Source organism: Meles meles, chromosome 3 (genome assembly GCF_922984935.1).
Source record: "Meles meles chromosome 3, mMelMel3.1 paternal haplotype, whole genome shotgun sequence".
Classification (NCBI taxonomy): Eukaryota; Metazoa; Chordata; class Mammalia; order Carnivora; family Mustelidae; genus Meles; species Meles meles.
The window spans coordinates 49,643,817-49,660,434 of record NC_060068.1 but is presented as its reverse complement, the minus strand read 5'-3'; the positions used below and the strand labels follow the sequence as shown (position 1 = coordinate 49,660,434).

The window sequence follows — 16,618 nt, the reverse complement described above, 5'->3', positions numbered from 1 at the left end:
CTAGGAATGAAGTTGAACATTTCAAATCTCGACTTTTAGTGGACAATTTTTCTTTTCGGTGATGAAGACAAAACAAAGTACAAACAGCTGATAACAGCCCAAAGTAAACCAGAGGAAAAAGTATAAGAACAAAGCTTGGAAACAAAACTCCTAAGAGATATCTAAGAAGAGATTTTCCAAACAAAGGGAAAAAATAAAGCAACTTTTTAAAGCTCTGGTTTGAGATTAAGCAGTTTGTGAATGAACAATAAGAAAGTAAAGGCCACAAAAGATATTTGCTCTTTTCAGCAGAAAAAATAAAAAACAAAAAAACCAAAAAACCGGCTTTTTTAACTAGCAGCAGAAAAAAAGAAAAAGCCCCTCAGGCATTTAAGCACGGCATAAGCTTTTCCTTGGCCCTATGACCTCAACAAATATGTTAATAAAATCTTTTACCTCCCTGGAGTGAAACCAGAGTAAATATTTACTTAACACATTGAGTTTCTAAGTCTGGACCACCTTATTCCCTAATAGAACTTGGTTTTCACTTGTAATTAAGAAATTAGAAACACTACATTTTGCAATGTGTCTCCTACTTTTAAGGTGAAAGAAGAGAAGGTAAGGGGGAGGGGGGAGCAGAGAGCTAGAGAAAGAAGAAAACTATTTTGTGCCCTGTACAACAAACTGCTTGTGACTTTCCGAACAAAAGTCTCTGCCACAAATGAGGGTAATGCTGCCGGCATGCTTTCCAGTACCAAACATCAGAGTTAGCAGGACTTCTTCCGAGCACATTCCAAGGTTAATAGGAAACATCTAGACTTGCTTTTATTAGCTGGTTTAAATAATTTTAGGTATGCTAGGTTTCACCTTCAAATAACTAAGACAGAAGTCTGACTTCTACTCACTAAGAATGCCATTTTTTTCTTTCTTCTTGTCCTAAAGTATGTGCTACTCATTAAAATCTAGGAAAATTTTCACCAACATAGAAGGAAAAGTCCTCAAATATCAGTTTATTTTGTTAAAGTCATCAATCAAAAGGTAGTAAGGTTTTTTTTTTTTGGTTTTGTTTTTATCTAGACATAATGATTTGGTATTTTTCTTGGTCTGGGTGGAGGATGAGATAGCCAGTTGCTTTTGAGGACTTTGTGGACATCTCAAAGCATTCCTGTGGCTGATATGTTCAAGACTGAACTTTCCAAAAAGTGCATTTTGTCCTAAAGCACACATTCCCAAAGAAACTGTGCACTCTCTCCATCAGCGTGCCCTCTCCTACTGGCTCCTGCAGACCGCCTCCACCGGCCCCATCCAGCATGGAGCAAAAGTCATTTACAGCTCCACGCAGGCCACACCCTGCCTTAATCATTTAAACGCGGCTATCTCTAAACGCGGCTATCTCTTCAACAACAAACAGCATCATAACACATCACCAAATTTGGAGGGAAAGTCATTTCTATTGCAAGAGGATGTAATTAAAATTGGTTTAAATCAGGGGCGCCTGGGTGGCTCAGTGGGTTAAGCCACTGCCTTCGGCTCAGGTCATGATCTCAGGGTCCTGGGATCGAGTCCCGCATGGGGCTCTCTGCTCAGCAGGGAGCCTGCTTCCCTCTCTCTCTCTCTGCCTGCCTCTCTGCCTAGTTGTGATTTCTCTCTGTCAAATAAATAAATAAAATCTTTAAAAAAAAAAAGGGGGGGAAAGGGAATCTCTAAGAGGCTGATGGAATTTGAAAAGGCATGTAATTACTACACTTTAAAAAAAAATTGGTTTAAATCAGATGCTGATTACCTTATTAAAAGTTTGGCTTAAAAAAAAAAAAAAGGAAAAATCGAGCCAGATCTGTATCCGCATGCTGTTAAATGCTCAGGACACATAGAGGCTATGAGAGGATTCCCTATGAAAACGGGCAAAAATCTAAAAGGAAGAGAGTAAGATTGGGATGGATGTGCCCCTTTGTACCATCTGGATTTTCAGCCCCACTGGAGGGTCTTGGAGAGGTGGTAACAGGAGGGGAAGTGGACATGGTCTGATTCAGGAGGCTTCTCTCCGATGAGGGCTCAGTCAGGCAGTACTGTGGGAAGCAAATAAGACTCAAAGGGGCAGCCACCAGCCCAGGGCTGGGAGTCACCAAAGAATCAAGAATCTACAGAGCATGAAGATAAATGCAGAAGGAAGGCCAAGTTAGAGGACGCTGGGCTGTGTTCCCTCACTTACATTCTCACTGACACGAAAAGGGTAGTACTGGAAAGTCAGGCCTTCCTTCCAAGTGCCGGCAGCATTCTCCAGCAACAGAATACTCAGACCTCATGTTCTTGTTTTTCTTCCCCAGTCTTTCTTCCATTGTAAACCAGTCATCAAAACTCTACTTCTCTAAAGAAAGAGGACTGTAAGCAGTACACGGGAGTAGTTGGAACCCGCACGTGCAGAGCATGTAAATTTGGGGACCTGCGGTTTTTGGTGGAAATGCACACGTGGGTTCGTTATAATGTTTTTAGGCATGTTTCCCACGTGCACTTACTGAAGCCTCACAGTGTGGCACCAAGGATGAAATGCATCAATCTAGTGCTGGCAGCAGCATCGGGCACATAAGTGGATCTGGGCCGGGTGTCGTACCATCATCCTCCCCGTTTTACAGATGAGAATGCTGAGGGAGAGCAGTCGAGGAGCCTGCCCATGGTCACATAACCCAATCTCTCCTCTCATGGAATACTATCTGTCAACGTGGCCCTTCTCCCCACTTCCCCCAGAGCCACCTGGAGCGCTGCCATGAACTCCCCTAAGAGCCAGGGCCTGTTTTCCATCCCCCAAGAACCGAGGGTGTTGAGCATCTCTGCTTTCTGCCCTAGTGATGAATTTCTGACACCTATTATCAAAAGGAGTTTTCTCAAAAATATTTGCGGCTCTGCTGCCTGTGTTTCTGATAACTGGCTGCCCTTCAAAAATAACTTACCTACAAACCAGTTAGCACAGTTTGAGGGCAGACAGAGTTACGCTCAGTAACCGTGTGTCACTAGAGTCCTCGAAGGACTGTTAGAGCAGCAGCTCTGGCTGGGTCACATTAAGACTTTGGAGCTGGTTTGGGGCGCCTGGGTGGCTCAGTGGTTTAAGCCTCTGCCTTCGGCTCAGGTCATGATCTCAGGGTCCTGGGATCGATCCCCGCATCAGGCTCTCTGCTCAGTGGGGAGCCTGTTTCTCCCTCTCTCTCTGCCTGCCTCTCTACCTACTTGTGATCTCTCTCTCTGTCAAATAAATAAATAAAATATTTAAAAAAAAAAAAGACTTTGGAGGTGGTTAAACCCAAGCTATACTGGTCATCACAGTTTTGTCTTTTTTCAGTTTTCCCTGGAAGGAAATATTTAGAACAAAACTAGTATCTAGCAATCACTGCAGCTAATTACAAAGGGCATTTGCTGACAAACCAAATTGTTTTAATATGACCCCCAAATGAACTCTCAGACAACTTCTCAGATGGCCTAGCAACGCACAGTCAAATTCAGAATAGCTTTCCCTCATCAAATGTATTTGCACTTGTGTTCACTAGAACTTTGCTTTTCAACATTTCCATTTAAAAACAAACTGCTTAAAGGCGAATTAAAATTTTATCTTTATCAATGATCTTCAAAACTACAAACCATATATAGTTGACCCTTTAACATGGGGGTTAGGGGTCCCGAGGCCCTGCACAGTCAAACATCTGTGTATAACTTCTGATTCCCCCCAAACTTAACTATTAATAATCTAGTGTTAACCGGAAGCCTTACCCGTGTCTATTAACACGTCTTTCATACATCATATATATCATATACTGTACTCTCACACTAATGTAAGCCAGAGAAAAGTAAACGTTACTAAAAAATCACAAAACAAAAATACACTGACAGTACTGTAGTTATAAAAAAAAATCTGCATATAAGGGAACCAGAGCAGTTCAAATCTGTGCTGGTCAAGAGTCAGTTCTACTACATAAAAATATAAAGTGGTCCCAGCTGAAGAAGATAAACACATATTAGCCCAGAGAGACAGTGTATCAACTACCAAGACTAGTAATTCAGAAAGAAAAACAAATTTAACCTCATTCCACTGGGAAACTTCTAATTAATGTAAAAATGCAGATAGTTCTAAGACAAAAAATGAAAAAAAGTAGAGATGGGGTAACAAGCCAATTACTACTCATTACCATCATGAAGGTACTAAATAATAATTAACAAGGTACATAGCATTTGATCCTCCAATTATGTGTGGAGTACCGTATTCAATCACACTGAAAGATCGGGCGCCCCTCTGGCTTTCTCCGAGGGATGTAAGGGCAGCTGATCAGTTTAGTAAAAATTCACATTAATAATCAGATGAATTGTTTCTATGAGGCCAAAGAACAAGTTTAATTGAATTTCTGATTGAATTGATTGTGACAGTGTAGACAGTTAAGCTTCATATAATAAAATTAAAGTTTAAAAAAACATTAAAAAAAAGGAAAAGGAATATGCTTAATAAAGATGAAAAGATGTAGAGACTTGGCTTCCAGACCTTGATAACAAGATCAGAACAATTTAAGATTCTATTATCAAGAAGTGAGCAAAATATCCAAGGGCCGGGGGCATTTCCTGATGTATAATTAGACCCATGTCTCCACAGGGCAGCATGAAATGGAGACTCAGTTATGGTCCACAGCATCTAGGCTTTGGAAACAGTCAAATCCAGGTAATTAAGGATCATAATTATGTACAAGAGAAGGACTCAGAGAAGATGTGGGCAGAATTTCTGATGCTGGAGTAACTGAATTGGTTGGGCATATAATCTTAATTATCCAGCCAATTAATCAGAAAATATGTACCACATACCTACTTTCCATGAGGTCTTGAATATGTGGTAGGTAGCTTTCAATCCTATAGAATGAACATCTTATCAAGAGTACATCCCATTAATTCAGGCTGCAAGTGCCAGGGTAGCAAACACATTTTTTCCAAAACTTTTTTTTTTTTTTTAAGAACAAAGTCACCAAATCCTGGGATGTCTATCTGGGAAAGGACTGGGCTTATAATGAAGTCATTTTTTCAAATCTGAATTCTCTGAAACATACAACAACTGGAAGTCCCTGATCGTGCATGTTTCAAAGAGTGGTTCCATTCCCTGCACACTCTTCATCCTTTCTGCCCATATTCACGGAGTCCCCATAACGCCGGAGGCACCAGGCTAAGTATTCAACCGTGTGCCGCCAAACCCACACAGCGCGCTGAAACACTAAGATTCAGCAACTGCCTGGCCAAACAAGAACAGACTTCCACATCGTGGTCCCAATAAGCCTTCTGGGAAACTTTCACTACGATCACTTGATGAAGGGCATGAAATAGTACTTCTTGGAAAGGCACTTAATAACAATCCCTTACTTGGGTCATGGTTATTAATCTCTTCGTAAGTTTTGTCAGCTAACTACTCACTCTAGCTTTTCCTTGACAGTTCTGAATGTTGGCTGCCAAAGATGCAGTGTCTTCTTCTAATTTCTCCTCTTTCCTGTCCAAGGACGGGCTCTATATCCGACACTGACTTTGTCCAACAAAAGCGTCCTCAAAATGCCTGGACCCACTTTAAACATAACGACTTTTGTAGATTTTTCTCTGTTCAGCCACTGGACTGCAGTACTTTTCCCTGCTGGAAGTGTATCAAACACAGTTCAGACAGGAAGGCTGTTACCTGCCCCAGTAATCAAAGGACAGTGGTGTGTGATGGTGATCTGAGTACTGGTTGGAGTGGAGAAGGGAAAGGAGCTAGAACTGGACGACCCTACCAAACTTCTGTGCACATAATGAATCTCCCTCTTGTTTTAATCACTTATTGGTATGAGTCTTTGCCTTGTATTATTACTGGCAATGACTACTCAGCTATCCTCCCTGTCTTTCCAATCAGGGGCTCTGTTTCCCAATTTTGGCTTCAACGGGGCAAACAGACCTTCCTTTCATTGGCCATGTTCTCTCATGTATCTTCTCTTTCTCCTTCTCAGACACGAGTCACATTTGTATTTTAGTCTACGGAAGTAAGGATGGATGTTGGACAAGCACGGTCTCAAATTGAGGGTTTAAGAACATCTCCAGCTAGATAATCCTTACACTTTTTAAGGCACAATGCTTAGAATGGAAAGCACTTTCAGGCAGTAACAGGCAGTGATTTTTTTTTTTTACGAAGATATGGTCCCCTTGGGCACCAGAGCTCGTGACACTCTGCTGTCACGACGGCCTCTGTCAGGCTGCTAACACACCACGTGTGGAACCTCTAGGGACACAGAGTTACTCCCGCACAGAGCAGCGCCACACGGTCCATGTTTGAGAGGAGACATGTGACTCTACCCCAGAACGAGATTTCTCTTTGAGCAGACCATTCCAAGTGAACTTTCTGGACTCTCAGGACCTCCTCTGTTGAAGGACATGTACAAGAAGGGAGCTGTTTCTGTAGTGTGCTTACATTTCATATCACTATACCCCTACCTCCCTGGTCACGGAGCCTCCTTTAATGATTGGGGAAGGGGGCTTTTCAGTAGTCAATTCAGAATCCGTCCATGCTCATCTCATTTCCTGGGCCGTATGTTTTATAACCCGAGCTGTCACAATTCTATAAAGCACCGGGCAGTTACTAGCTATAAATCTCAAGATAAGTCTCCTGGTTCTGCCCAGAAATAACAGATCTCCATGTATCCATGACTACTGACTCATTCATTTATTCCATAGACATTTATTGATCACTAAGGATACACCAATTCCTGGATAGGTACTGAAGCAGCAATCAGACTAGTTCAGAGACATCAAAGGGTCTGTTCCAAGGTCCCATTAGAACATGTCAACGAAGGCTAGGGCTTCCTTCCACTTTGTGGAAAGAGAATGCCAATCAACTTCACTAGCTGTTCGAGAGTTCCCTCTCAGTGATAAAACTTTCCCACATCTGAATTCACCAACCTAACTATAGAGGAAAAGAAAAAAAACCAAACCAAACCAAACCAAGGCATCACAGCCTCAGCTGCTACCAAAAAGAGGGTTGATGTTCATTTACCAGGGGTCGGTGTTCTTGTTTTGAGTTTACAGTCTTGGAGGGTAGAAGAACAGATTGGCAGAAATAAGCCAGCCAACGAGTAGAATGTTCTAAGGGTGACGCCTGTCCAGAGGAGCATGAGATCACTCCTGCTGGACGTGCGGGGCTGAGTTCCACAGAGGAGCTGTCATTTACACTCAGTCTCGAAGAATGCGTTTATTTTGTCAGAAGGAACCTTCTTTCTAGGACTGAGCAAGCAAAGATACAGGAAGGACCCATAGGGTGTGTTTAGAGTAACAAGTGGCTGGTCCCTCTAGGAAAATATATTCCACTGTGGTTAGAAATCGAAGATAAGTTTATATAATTCTTGGCATGGCTGCCCGGTCACAGAAATTAAACTTCTGAAAGTCTCAACACAGAAATTAAAAATAAATTACCTGGAAGTATGAGGTGAGAGTAGGCGTAAAGAATTCAAGGAACCAGCTTACCTATGTTACTTTTACCAAGAGAACTGGGTAAGTCCAGCCACATCTGAAAGGACTAAAAGAGCTAGTGGAATCACTTCACATTGAAAATCTCGAGGCCGATGTAGTCTAAGCTAGGAGTCTGTGCTGTATTGAGAAGAAATTCCAGAAAAGTCCTTCTCAGTCTTGGCTTTCCCCAATTTCTGTTTATCCTGTGATGAGATTCCCTTCTCACTAGACTATTGACTCACTTAGTAACAACAGCCTGCAGGACCTCAAACTATAAACAATTTTATGATGATGATGTCAGTGTTGGCTTGAATTTTGAGTAAGTACGTCTGGCCAATCAGGAAGAAGTGGAGAGAGAGAACCAACTGGGACCGTGTGGTTGCAACTGATTAGCACATGGCTACACCCAGTTAGCCTCACAGAAGGGAAGTGTGGTGCTGGCACGGCAGCAACACCCCCTCTGGCCATGTGGGCACTGACGGAGTGGCTGGGCATGGCCGGCCGAAGTGCTGTCACCTTCTCGAGAGCAAGAGGTTAACTGCGCTCCCTTCTTCCTTCCCAGTTCCTTGCAGCGAGGGGGTCTTCCTTCTCTCCACCACTCCACCCCAGCCAAGGACAGTGAGGGGCACCAACACAATAAGCTGACATCTAACCAGAAGTATGTGTAAGTCTGTGATCTTTTCTGTTGGGCACGGTCCAAAGGCAAAAAACCTGACAGGTTGGAACCTGAGTGACAGCCCTAGGCCACCTTTAAGATGCCGGCTTGGTGGTGACTCCCTCTGACTTAGCACATCAAATCCTGACTTCTAGGTCTAGTTTGTGAGGTCTGTCCTTGACAGCACAGAGGCCCTAAATAGGGAGGAGGACAGTCCCCACTGTATAAAAGTGCACTATGCTTACTCTTGCAAGAAAGTGTATCTTTCTAATGCAATCCCTTCATCTGGGATTCACTTCTCTCTCATCTAAATCTATCCAAATATTTCTAATTCTTCATTCACTTAGTAATTGTTAAGGACTAGTGTTAAGCCCTAGGGATAAAAAGCTCAAGAAGGCATGGTACCTGCTCTCAAGGAGCAAACAGTCCACTTCTAGGTTTGAAATTTAATGCCAACTCCAATCACTTATTACTGAGCTCTATACTCAGGCTGAATAATGAGAATGAGTATCAGGCTTGATTGGCCTATCTGCCACCAGGATAGTAGGAGTTAGTAGCGGTGTGCATATTTGCTGTCTCTGGGTCTAGCTTAATTTCTGCCTCCTTAAAAAAATGTCTCCCCTACCATCCCCATTCCCCAGTGTTCAATAACATCATTCTTCTGCATCTTACAATTTAGAACCAGATTATACCACCTGACATTAAATTCGTCGCACACGTTAGTCTTCCTTCCACAACTAAAAATACAAGTCGACTGAAGGCAGAGGCCAAGTGTGCGTCTTCCATAATGCGGGAGAATGAAGCACGGATAAAATGCTCATAAAGCACTTGTACAGTTGGTATGGGAACAGACGCACAATCCTACAACTAACTCTTCTCATTCTCTTCAATACTTTCAGTCATGGTACCTTTGTGTTCTCAGGGTCATTTTCATAATATCGTAGGATCAGATTATACTAGAAATAAGTGAGGGCTTTAAAGTTCCAGTACTAGGGGGTCAGAGCTCCCCCCAGATCTCGGAGGGGATTCTTAGGGCTATGGGAAAAGTTGCTGTAAGCTTTGAGCGCCACAGCTGGATTGAGCCCAGCATATCACCGGGTTGATCAGAGTGTGGCTCTAACAGCTGGTCAGTGGGAACAATTGCAAGCCACTCTCTTTTGGCAAGTGGCTTTATGGCCTAACCACAAATTTTGTCTCTTGTTAATAAATCATGGAAAATAATTTACTGTGAAAACTAAAATTACATTCACTTCAATTTCCTAGCTCGTAGAAAAAGGTAAGGATACAAATTACTTCCAGATCACCAAAACTAAACATGATTCAGTCATTTAGGATGAACTTTTACAAGTCCAACCCAATATTTATTGAGCTTCTAACATGTATTTAAAACTTTATTAAGCACTGCATATGAAGTTTATGAACCCTCTGGGATCCTATAAGTTATTTGGTCAACAGAAGAAATGAATATGACTCAACCAACAAATAATGCAGGACAGTATAATCTAGTGTTACACCCAGGTTAATACCATGTCATTGCTACTAATAACTGAATTGATATTTAGAATTTAGTTGAGAGCCATGTTAATGCTTAAATCCCAAGCCATTAGAGCTGCTAATACTTGTCATGCACTAGCAGATCAATTTCAGGGTCACTGCTATTTTTTTAAACCACTGAGACAGAAATCCTTGAAGCTGTCCCTACCTGCAAAATATGTCTAGAAATATCTATTTCAGATAAATTTAGACTCAATAAATGTTATTTTTAGCAACCATAATTTCTACAGATGTGGACTAAGATTTATGGTTAATCTGTTTTCCAGTTCAAAGCAAAAGAGCAGTTTAAAATTGGAATCTTTTAATATATCCTGATCAGCCAAGATGACCCAGTCCAAGTACATTCAATACATTTTCCTCTGATGTACTCATACTGAATTTGCTGATAAGATTTCCTTATCCCTAGTCTTTTCCTGTATAACAAAGAAATTACACAGATCATTTAGGCAACTCCTTCCCACTCCTCTATCACTCTAGCAACATTTTGAATAGCCACGACGAACCAGGAAATCAAGTTTTTTGTTTTGTTTTAGGCACAATTATTCCAATAAGTGATCAATGCTCCATTTCACTTTGGCTGTGTGGATAAGACCTTAAAAGACTTTTTAGCCAAAAATACCACTAAGAAAAAAATGTGTCAGACCAAGGAAGCCAGTAGTTCACCCCAAGGCTCCCCACTCAGTCCAAGGTGGATGAATCCTTAATGTATAACACTCATCATTTAGAGGTCCCTCATCTAATTTAGTGAAGTGTTCATATTTTATTGCATTGTTCTGAAGTACTCACATTTCAGAAGTGTGTTTTTCTACTTTAGAAGTACTAATTTTAAGATTTAAAATAAATTCCTTTAATGTACTTATGATGATCTGCTTTACATACCAATTTTTAAGGATTCTATCAGGTTAAAAATAGAGTGACACTCTGAGTAGCTGTTTATTCTAAGATTTCTGCTCAAATGCCTTCTCTTGCCTGAATTATCTATATAACTCCAGAGGAAGTTGAACTGGGTTTGTTAAAGCTGGATAGAAAATCCGTACTGTCCTAATTCCCCAAACAATCTCCAATCTCCCCCTCTCAGGGTGCTGGAAGGCCTTTTGTAAGATAGCACCATATAAAATTACCTTCCTAGGTACTCTCCAGCATCTCCACAATCGACTGAGCAACCTGTAAATTTACATTCCAAAGCCCAAGGGCACAGCTACCAATAGGACCTCATCCCTCCTCAATCTTTGTCTTTCTCTTTAAACAAGAAAACCTTATGTTAATGGAGAGATTATTGAAAGAGTCTCCTTGTAAACCCATGAATGCCACTTCACAGACTGTACAAAAAGCAGAGCTCTATGAACAGTACAATAGAGTCAACTCATCTTTTTAAAAAAGCTCAGAATCAGCCTTAGAGAGAACTTAAATTGTTCCAATTCCTAGATCTCCATTAAAACATAATGAGTCCGGGGCGCCTGGGTGGCTCAGTGGGTTAAAGCCTCTGCTTTCGGCTCAGGTCATGATCCCAGGGTCCTGGGATCGAGCCCCACATCGGCTCTCTGCTCCGCGGGGAGCCTGCTTCCTCCTCTCTCTCTGCCTGCCTCTCTGCCTAGTTGTGATTTCTGTCAAATAAATAAAATATTAAAAAAAAAACAAAAACGTAATGAGTCCACGTGAGGTCACTGTGAGTCCGTGCACACAGGTACGCAAAGGCAAGCTTACTGCACAGAGGGTGGTCCTGTTCAAAATCAGGACTTAACCTGGACACTGGATTAAATAATTCATTTTTTTCAAACTATCCAATAAGATCATCTGCTCATTCTTTAGTATTTTCTTACCATTGAAGAAAGTATCTGAAGCAAGTACCTTGAAAATAAAACACCTAAATACCAAAAGCCCATATAAAATATATCTCAGAAATTCAAATTTAACAAAAAGCCAAATATAAATTAAAGAAATATGGATGCTCTCCGCAGACTCATAATATCTTGTTAATTGCAAAAATAAATAAAAATTAAAAAGGGCAACTGGAAAAATGCACGTTTACTAGATAACCTAAAAAGTTTGGGAATGGGTTACTGAACTAACACTCTGGTCAACTAAGACACAGCAAACTATATTCAAAATTACACCTTTTAACAGTATTGAGATTGAGTTGTACAACACAATACATTGTTATCTATATACATGGTGTGCCCCCCCCCCCCCCCCCCCCGCAATTGTGCTCAGAGAATCCCCTAACACAGAATACAATGTGATTAGTGCCTGGGAGAATTAACAAAAAAAATTTTTTCTTTTTTTTTAAATAAAGGCACTCTAGGATTCTTGAGTTTCTTCAAATTATTGCTGTGGAACATCATCATTTTAGGGTTTATAAAATGTCTAGATACTGAATCTCTTTGTTTTGAACTCTGAGATCTACCAGTAATTTCTTACCCTGGAATGAGCTGATTATAAATTTGTATTTGGCATAAGCTCTTAACTAAACTAAATTAATCTAAACTAAATTAGATGCTCTTTAGTGTTTCAAATTATGTAAATGGAAATACACATTTAACAGAAAAGGCATGTTCATCCATTTTCCAGAGGCGGCCAGGTGTTAGAGCTACTGCCTCCCCAGCCAAAGTTTCCATTGTATGCAGGCTACATCATTCCTCTAAGTAAGCCAGTCACAGAGATCAGCAAAGTAATTCCAGTTTTAATCGAGGAAGGAAAATAACTTCATTTTGCCAAAAAGGAGAAAAGGAGGTGCCACTAATAATGGTTTTTTAAAGAATAAACTGGAAACTTTTTAAAAACATTAACATATGCAAAGACTTCTAAGAGCTCAGGCCTCCCGGAAAAAGCGAATTGCTAGAAAGTTACTTGGAATCACCCACAGACAAAAACTGTCGGTGGTTTCATTTCAGGCAATGGGCTTGTGCCAAAAGGGACTGACATCTTGATGAAAGGATCACCAAAAAGTTGTGAGAGTTTTTCCATGAGTAAAAATCCTTCCAAGAGCAACAAACTGTGATTTCTCATCCTGCCACCATACATAAAGGACAACTGTAAGAAATTAACAACATGCAATAATAATTCAGATTTACTCTTGTGCATTAATCGTTCCAACTTTCATTCTCGGCTTTGGCACACACGCTGGCCTTTCACGAAGCTCACTGCACTCACTAACACAGAAACATGATATTTACTCCCGGAGCGTGACCTATAGGGCTAGTTCTGACAGGGCAAGCGGTCGGATTTATGTTTAACCAAATTGGTCACTGGACATATTACAACATACATGAACTTTCATGGTCTACCTACGGAGACACAGCGGGTAAGATTCTGGATAAAGAGCTACCAGACAAGTGGATGGGGCCAGTCTCAGGAAAAAGAAAAGAAAAATACTCTGCAGCAGTGCATTTTATTACCATCCTAGCACTCTGAGACAATGACTGAGGAGGAGTTTAATATGAAGTTAGGAATGTTCGTGCAAACCCCCTGACCAGTTGAATTTTCTGCTCATCCCTTTTGCCCTTCCACCTCGTGTTCCTTAATTTGGCCTCTACGCTCCGAGTGTGAGCAAGAGCTATTTTACTTGAGGCTTTGACACCCACCTGTTGAACTGACGGTGAGGCATACACAAAAAATAAAGAGCTTACTTGCTAATAGGATTCAAACTGAACTCATTTAATTGCTCTGATTCATTCTTCTCCTTGGAAGCTTATACTTGGGTTGTTCTCAAAGAAAACATCCAGTATATCAGATTCGATTTTGATTCATTAAATTCCACCCTCGTTTAAAAAAAGAAAAAAAAAAACCCTAAAAACTAAATTTGGAAATCACACATTCTAAGTGGCAAAGAGGTGTTTTAGAGAGTATAAACATCTGCAGTGGGACATGTTGTACTTAACTGAAAAGTTGGACATTTCTGTTATTTTTTTGCAGTCCAACCTTATTTCCAAGGAGGACATTTTTTCATACGAGGCCAATGTACTTACTCAACGGCGTCTGATATGTATTTCATCTCTTTTGCTCTTTAATCAGTCACCAAACACGAAACTGCCCTCTCTGTGGATCATAATACTCATCTGAAATAGTCACACTTTCCTTTAGAGGTAGCATGCTTGACTTCTGAAACTGAGTAATGCCCCTCCGAAGTGAAGTTACAAGTCCACAAAAAGTATCAATACCATTTGAAATACAAGAGACAGAGTACAGTAATATCAAAGACCATGCTCTTCATGTATATTGCTCTTAAGGCGAGCAGATACTATGGCTATTTGGTTAGCAGGACACAGACTCCTACCCCGTGGGTAAGTTCTAGCTATCTCTAAACTAGGACCCACTGCTTTGTCTGAGATCTACTGTTGCCCCCTCTTCTCTGCGTGTCACAACACATCACTCTTCTTAAAGAACAGAACACTTTCCGTTGTTCAAGTTAAATAAATCTTCGCTTCTGAAAGAGGAATTTCAGTCTTCTATTCAAAATGATTGCAAATCAAAAGATCTAATTCACCACATCCAGCTCATATAAATTGCTGTACTGCAAAGCTCCCACATGCCAGAGAGAGAGAGAGACCCTTTTAAAGGTCAAATGGGGTAGGAACAATAAGGGGTTGAGGCAGGGTGAAGGCGGGTGGTTGTTATTTACATGAAATAAAGACTGATAAGAATCTACTGAGAATCCCTCTGATGACCCACTCTTACCATTTTGAGAATCGCTAACAGTCTTGGCCTCGCACCCTCCCTCTCTTCAGTCCAGGGAGACCAACCTGCAAAATATGTTTAAACACAATAGACAAATCGCCTCACCGCAGGTCAGCAAATGAAAAAATGTCTGTTGAAAGGTTACAGACAAATAGCCATTTTCCGTGGTTAAGATAAGTTACATGCAAATTATTGTAACCACTGGGGCTTCGGAGGGAGCTTTCCAAGGGTCTATAGGCTTAAATAGGGGACAAAGGAATCCCTGGTACCCGCTTTGCAGAGTCCTGGGCTATTCTTAAGTGTTTGGTTCATCTTTCAATTGAAGGAGTTCAAAAGGTTTAGCAACTTAAAAGTAGAACCAAGTGGTAAAGATAGATTGTTTTCTGGCTGCTCTTTGTTCCCAGACATACTACTGGCAGTATATTTGCAATCAAGACAGCAGAATAGGAATCAGCCTTCCACCGTGTAGTGTAATGCCTCAGAGTGGATATTTTTGGAAATGGCACTGCATTACATAACCTTCCGTGTTTAAAAAAAAAAAAACAAACACACACTACACTGGGGGGGAAAAAGTCAGGAATATACACCATTATGCCCTTCTCTCTATACCAAACAAACACTAATGTATATGCTGCAGTGATTCTCCTCTCAGCCTTCATGTCAGCAGAACACGGTTCTTTTGTTAACATAAGTTATGACAAAAATTAAGATGAATGGAGAAACTAAAAGTTCTCCAAGAGGGTATCATAAGCTCTTAGAGTTTTCCTATAATGTTATTATAAATACACATAAATGCAAATCAGATTATTATCATCATCAAGCAGAAAGCAGTCATTTCTTTTTAAGCCTTCCCTCCCCCAAAGTTCAAGTGCTTCATAAGAAAATGCAGAAAAAGTGTTGCAAGATAGAATGTCTGAGAAGACCCTTGGCGGCGGCAGCAGCGCGGAGAGAGTAATAAAGTGTACGGATGGAGGGACACGAATTCATTTAATCAAGGGGGTGGGGGGGGGGCATGCACCAAAGTGCACCTAATGCAAAGAAACAAAAACAGTTCCTAACAATGCTTTATGAGCAAGAAGAACAAAAATTAACCACACCATCAAGCAAAAAACCCCACCCCTTCCCAAAAGAATTCTCCCTCTTAACTTGTGCATAAAAAAAAAAAAAAAAAAAAAAAAAAGCCCAAGTTAAATTCCAGCCTTAATGCAGCAGGACCAAAATACCAGTATTTCTTCAAGGTACACGCTTCGGCTCTTTAAAATTGAGAGGGAAGAAGCATGAACTCTGCAGGGCTGAAGGGTCCAGCTAAGAGCAATGGCAAGAAATCGACACAAAAGAGAAAGCAGCGCTCCCGGCCGGGGATGGGAATAGCATATACTTACAGACAAAAGCCCCGCTCCCTGTTCACTCTCTCCTCTCTACACCTGAAACACAAATGTGGATGAAAAAGGGCATCATGCTAGAAAGACAGCTGGGGGGGGGGGAGGGGGAGGGGAGGGGGAGGGGAAAGGGGTGGAGGAAGAGGAGAGAGGAGGGGGAAGGGAAACAAAACCCAAACCGGCTTCACTTCCAAGAAGTGCAGCCGTGGAAAAAGGAGGAGGGGAGGTCTCTCTGCCTCCCGCTCTCTCCAAGAGTGTGTGTGTGTCTCTTTCTCTAAGAGTCTCAGTCTCTTTCTCCCTCTCCCTCTCCCTCTCTCTGCTGCCAGTGTGCTAGTGAACAATGAGCTAATTCTGATGGGGCTGGCGCAGCGCCAGCGCCCCAGCCTTGCTGCCACTGTGCGGCCGCGGCGGAGCCAGACTGCTTACTCGGCAGGAATCGGCGACTCGGGCCCCATCGGCGAGCGGCCAGCGCGCGCGCGCCCAGGCACCCCGCACCCCGGGCGCACCGCGCGCCGCGCCGCCCCCACTGCGCCCGCCACTGGGGGACAAAGGGGCCCCTGCAGACCCGCGCGCCGCCCCGGCCCCGCCCCGGAGCGCGGCGCGCGCACACCCCGGCCCGGTCTCTCCCGCCCCGGGCGGGCTTCTACGCCTGGACGTGCGGTTGCTTTTCAGACAAATAAGGAGGCGGAGGAGGCGGTTTGGGGGCGCGCCAGGCGTGAAGGCGGCCAGAGCGCTGCACAGCCCGGCAGGCCGCCAAGCCGCGGGGAGAGGCGGCGCGGCCCGTACTGTAATAATAAACCTGCAGCAGAGGGCATCTGAGGGAAAGAGGACGGCGACGGGCGGCAGCCGCCTTCCCTTTTATGTGCCTGTCCCGAGCGAAGCAGAAAATGGTGCC

General features: G+C 42.3%; 1 protein-coding gene across 1 annotated transcript in view; it reads right to left on the bottom strand.

The window, feature by feature from the left end:
- The window catches only part of LOC123938932 (neuronal regeneration related protein), a 28,682-nt gene extending 12,509 nt beyond the window's left edge, over positions 1–16,173 (bottom strand). The window contains exons 1-3 of the mRNA XM_046000723.1: positions 16,150–16,173; positions 15,727–15,768; positions 14,345–14,409 (exon numbers count right to left, since the gene is read on the bottom strand). Of these exons, the coding sequence (XP_045856679.1) occupies positions 14,345–14,347 (3 nt within the window). The 5' untranslated portion in view covers positions 14,348–14,409; positions 15,727–15,768; positions 16,150–16,173. The remainder of the gene's footprint in view (positions 1–14,344; positions 14,410–15,726; positions 15,769–16,149) is intronic.
- Between the last annotated feature and the right edge of the window lie 445 nt (positions 16,174–16,618).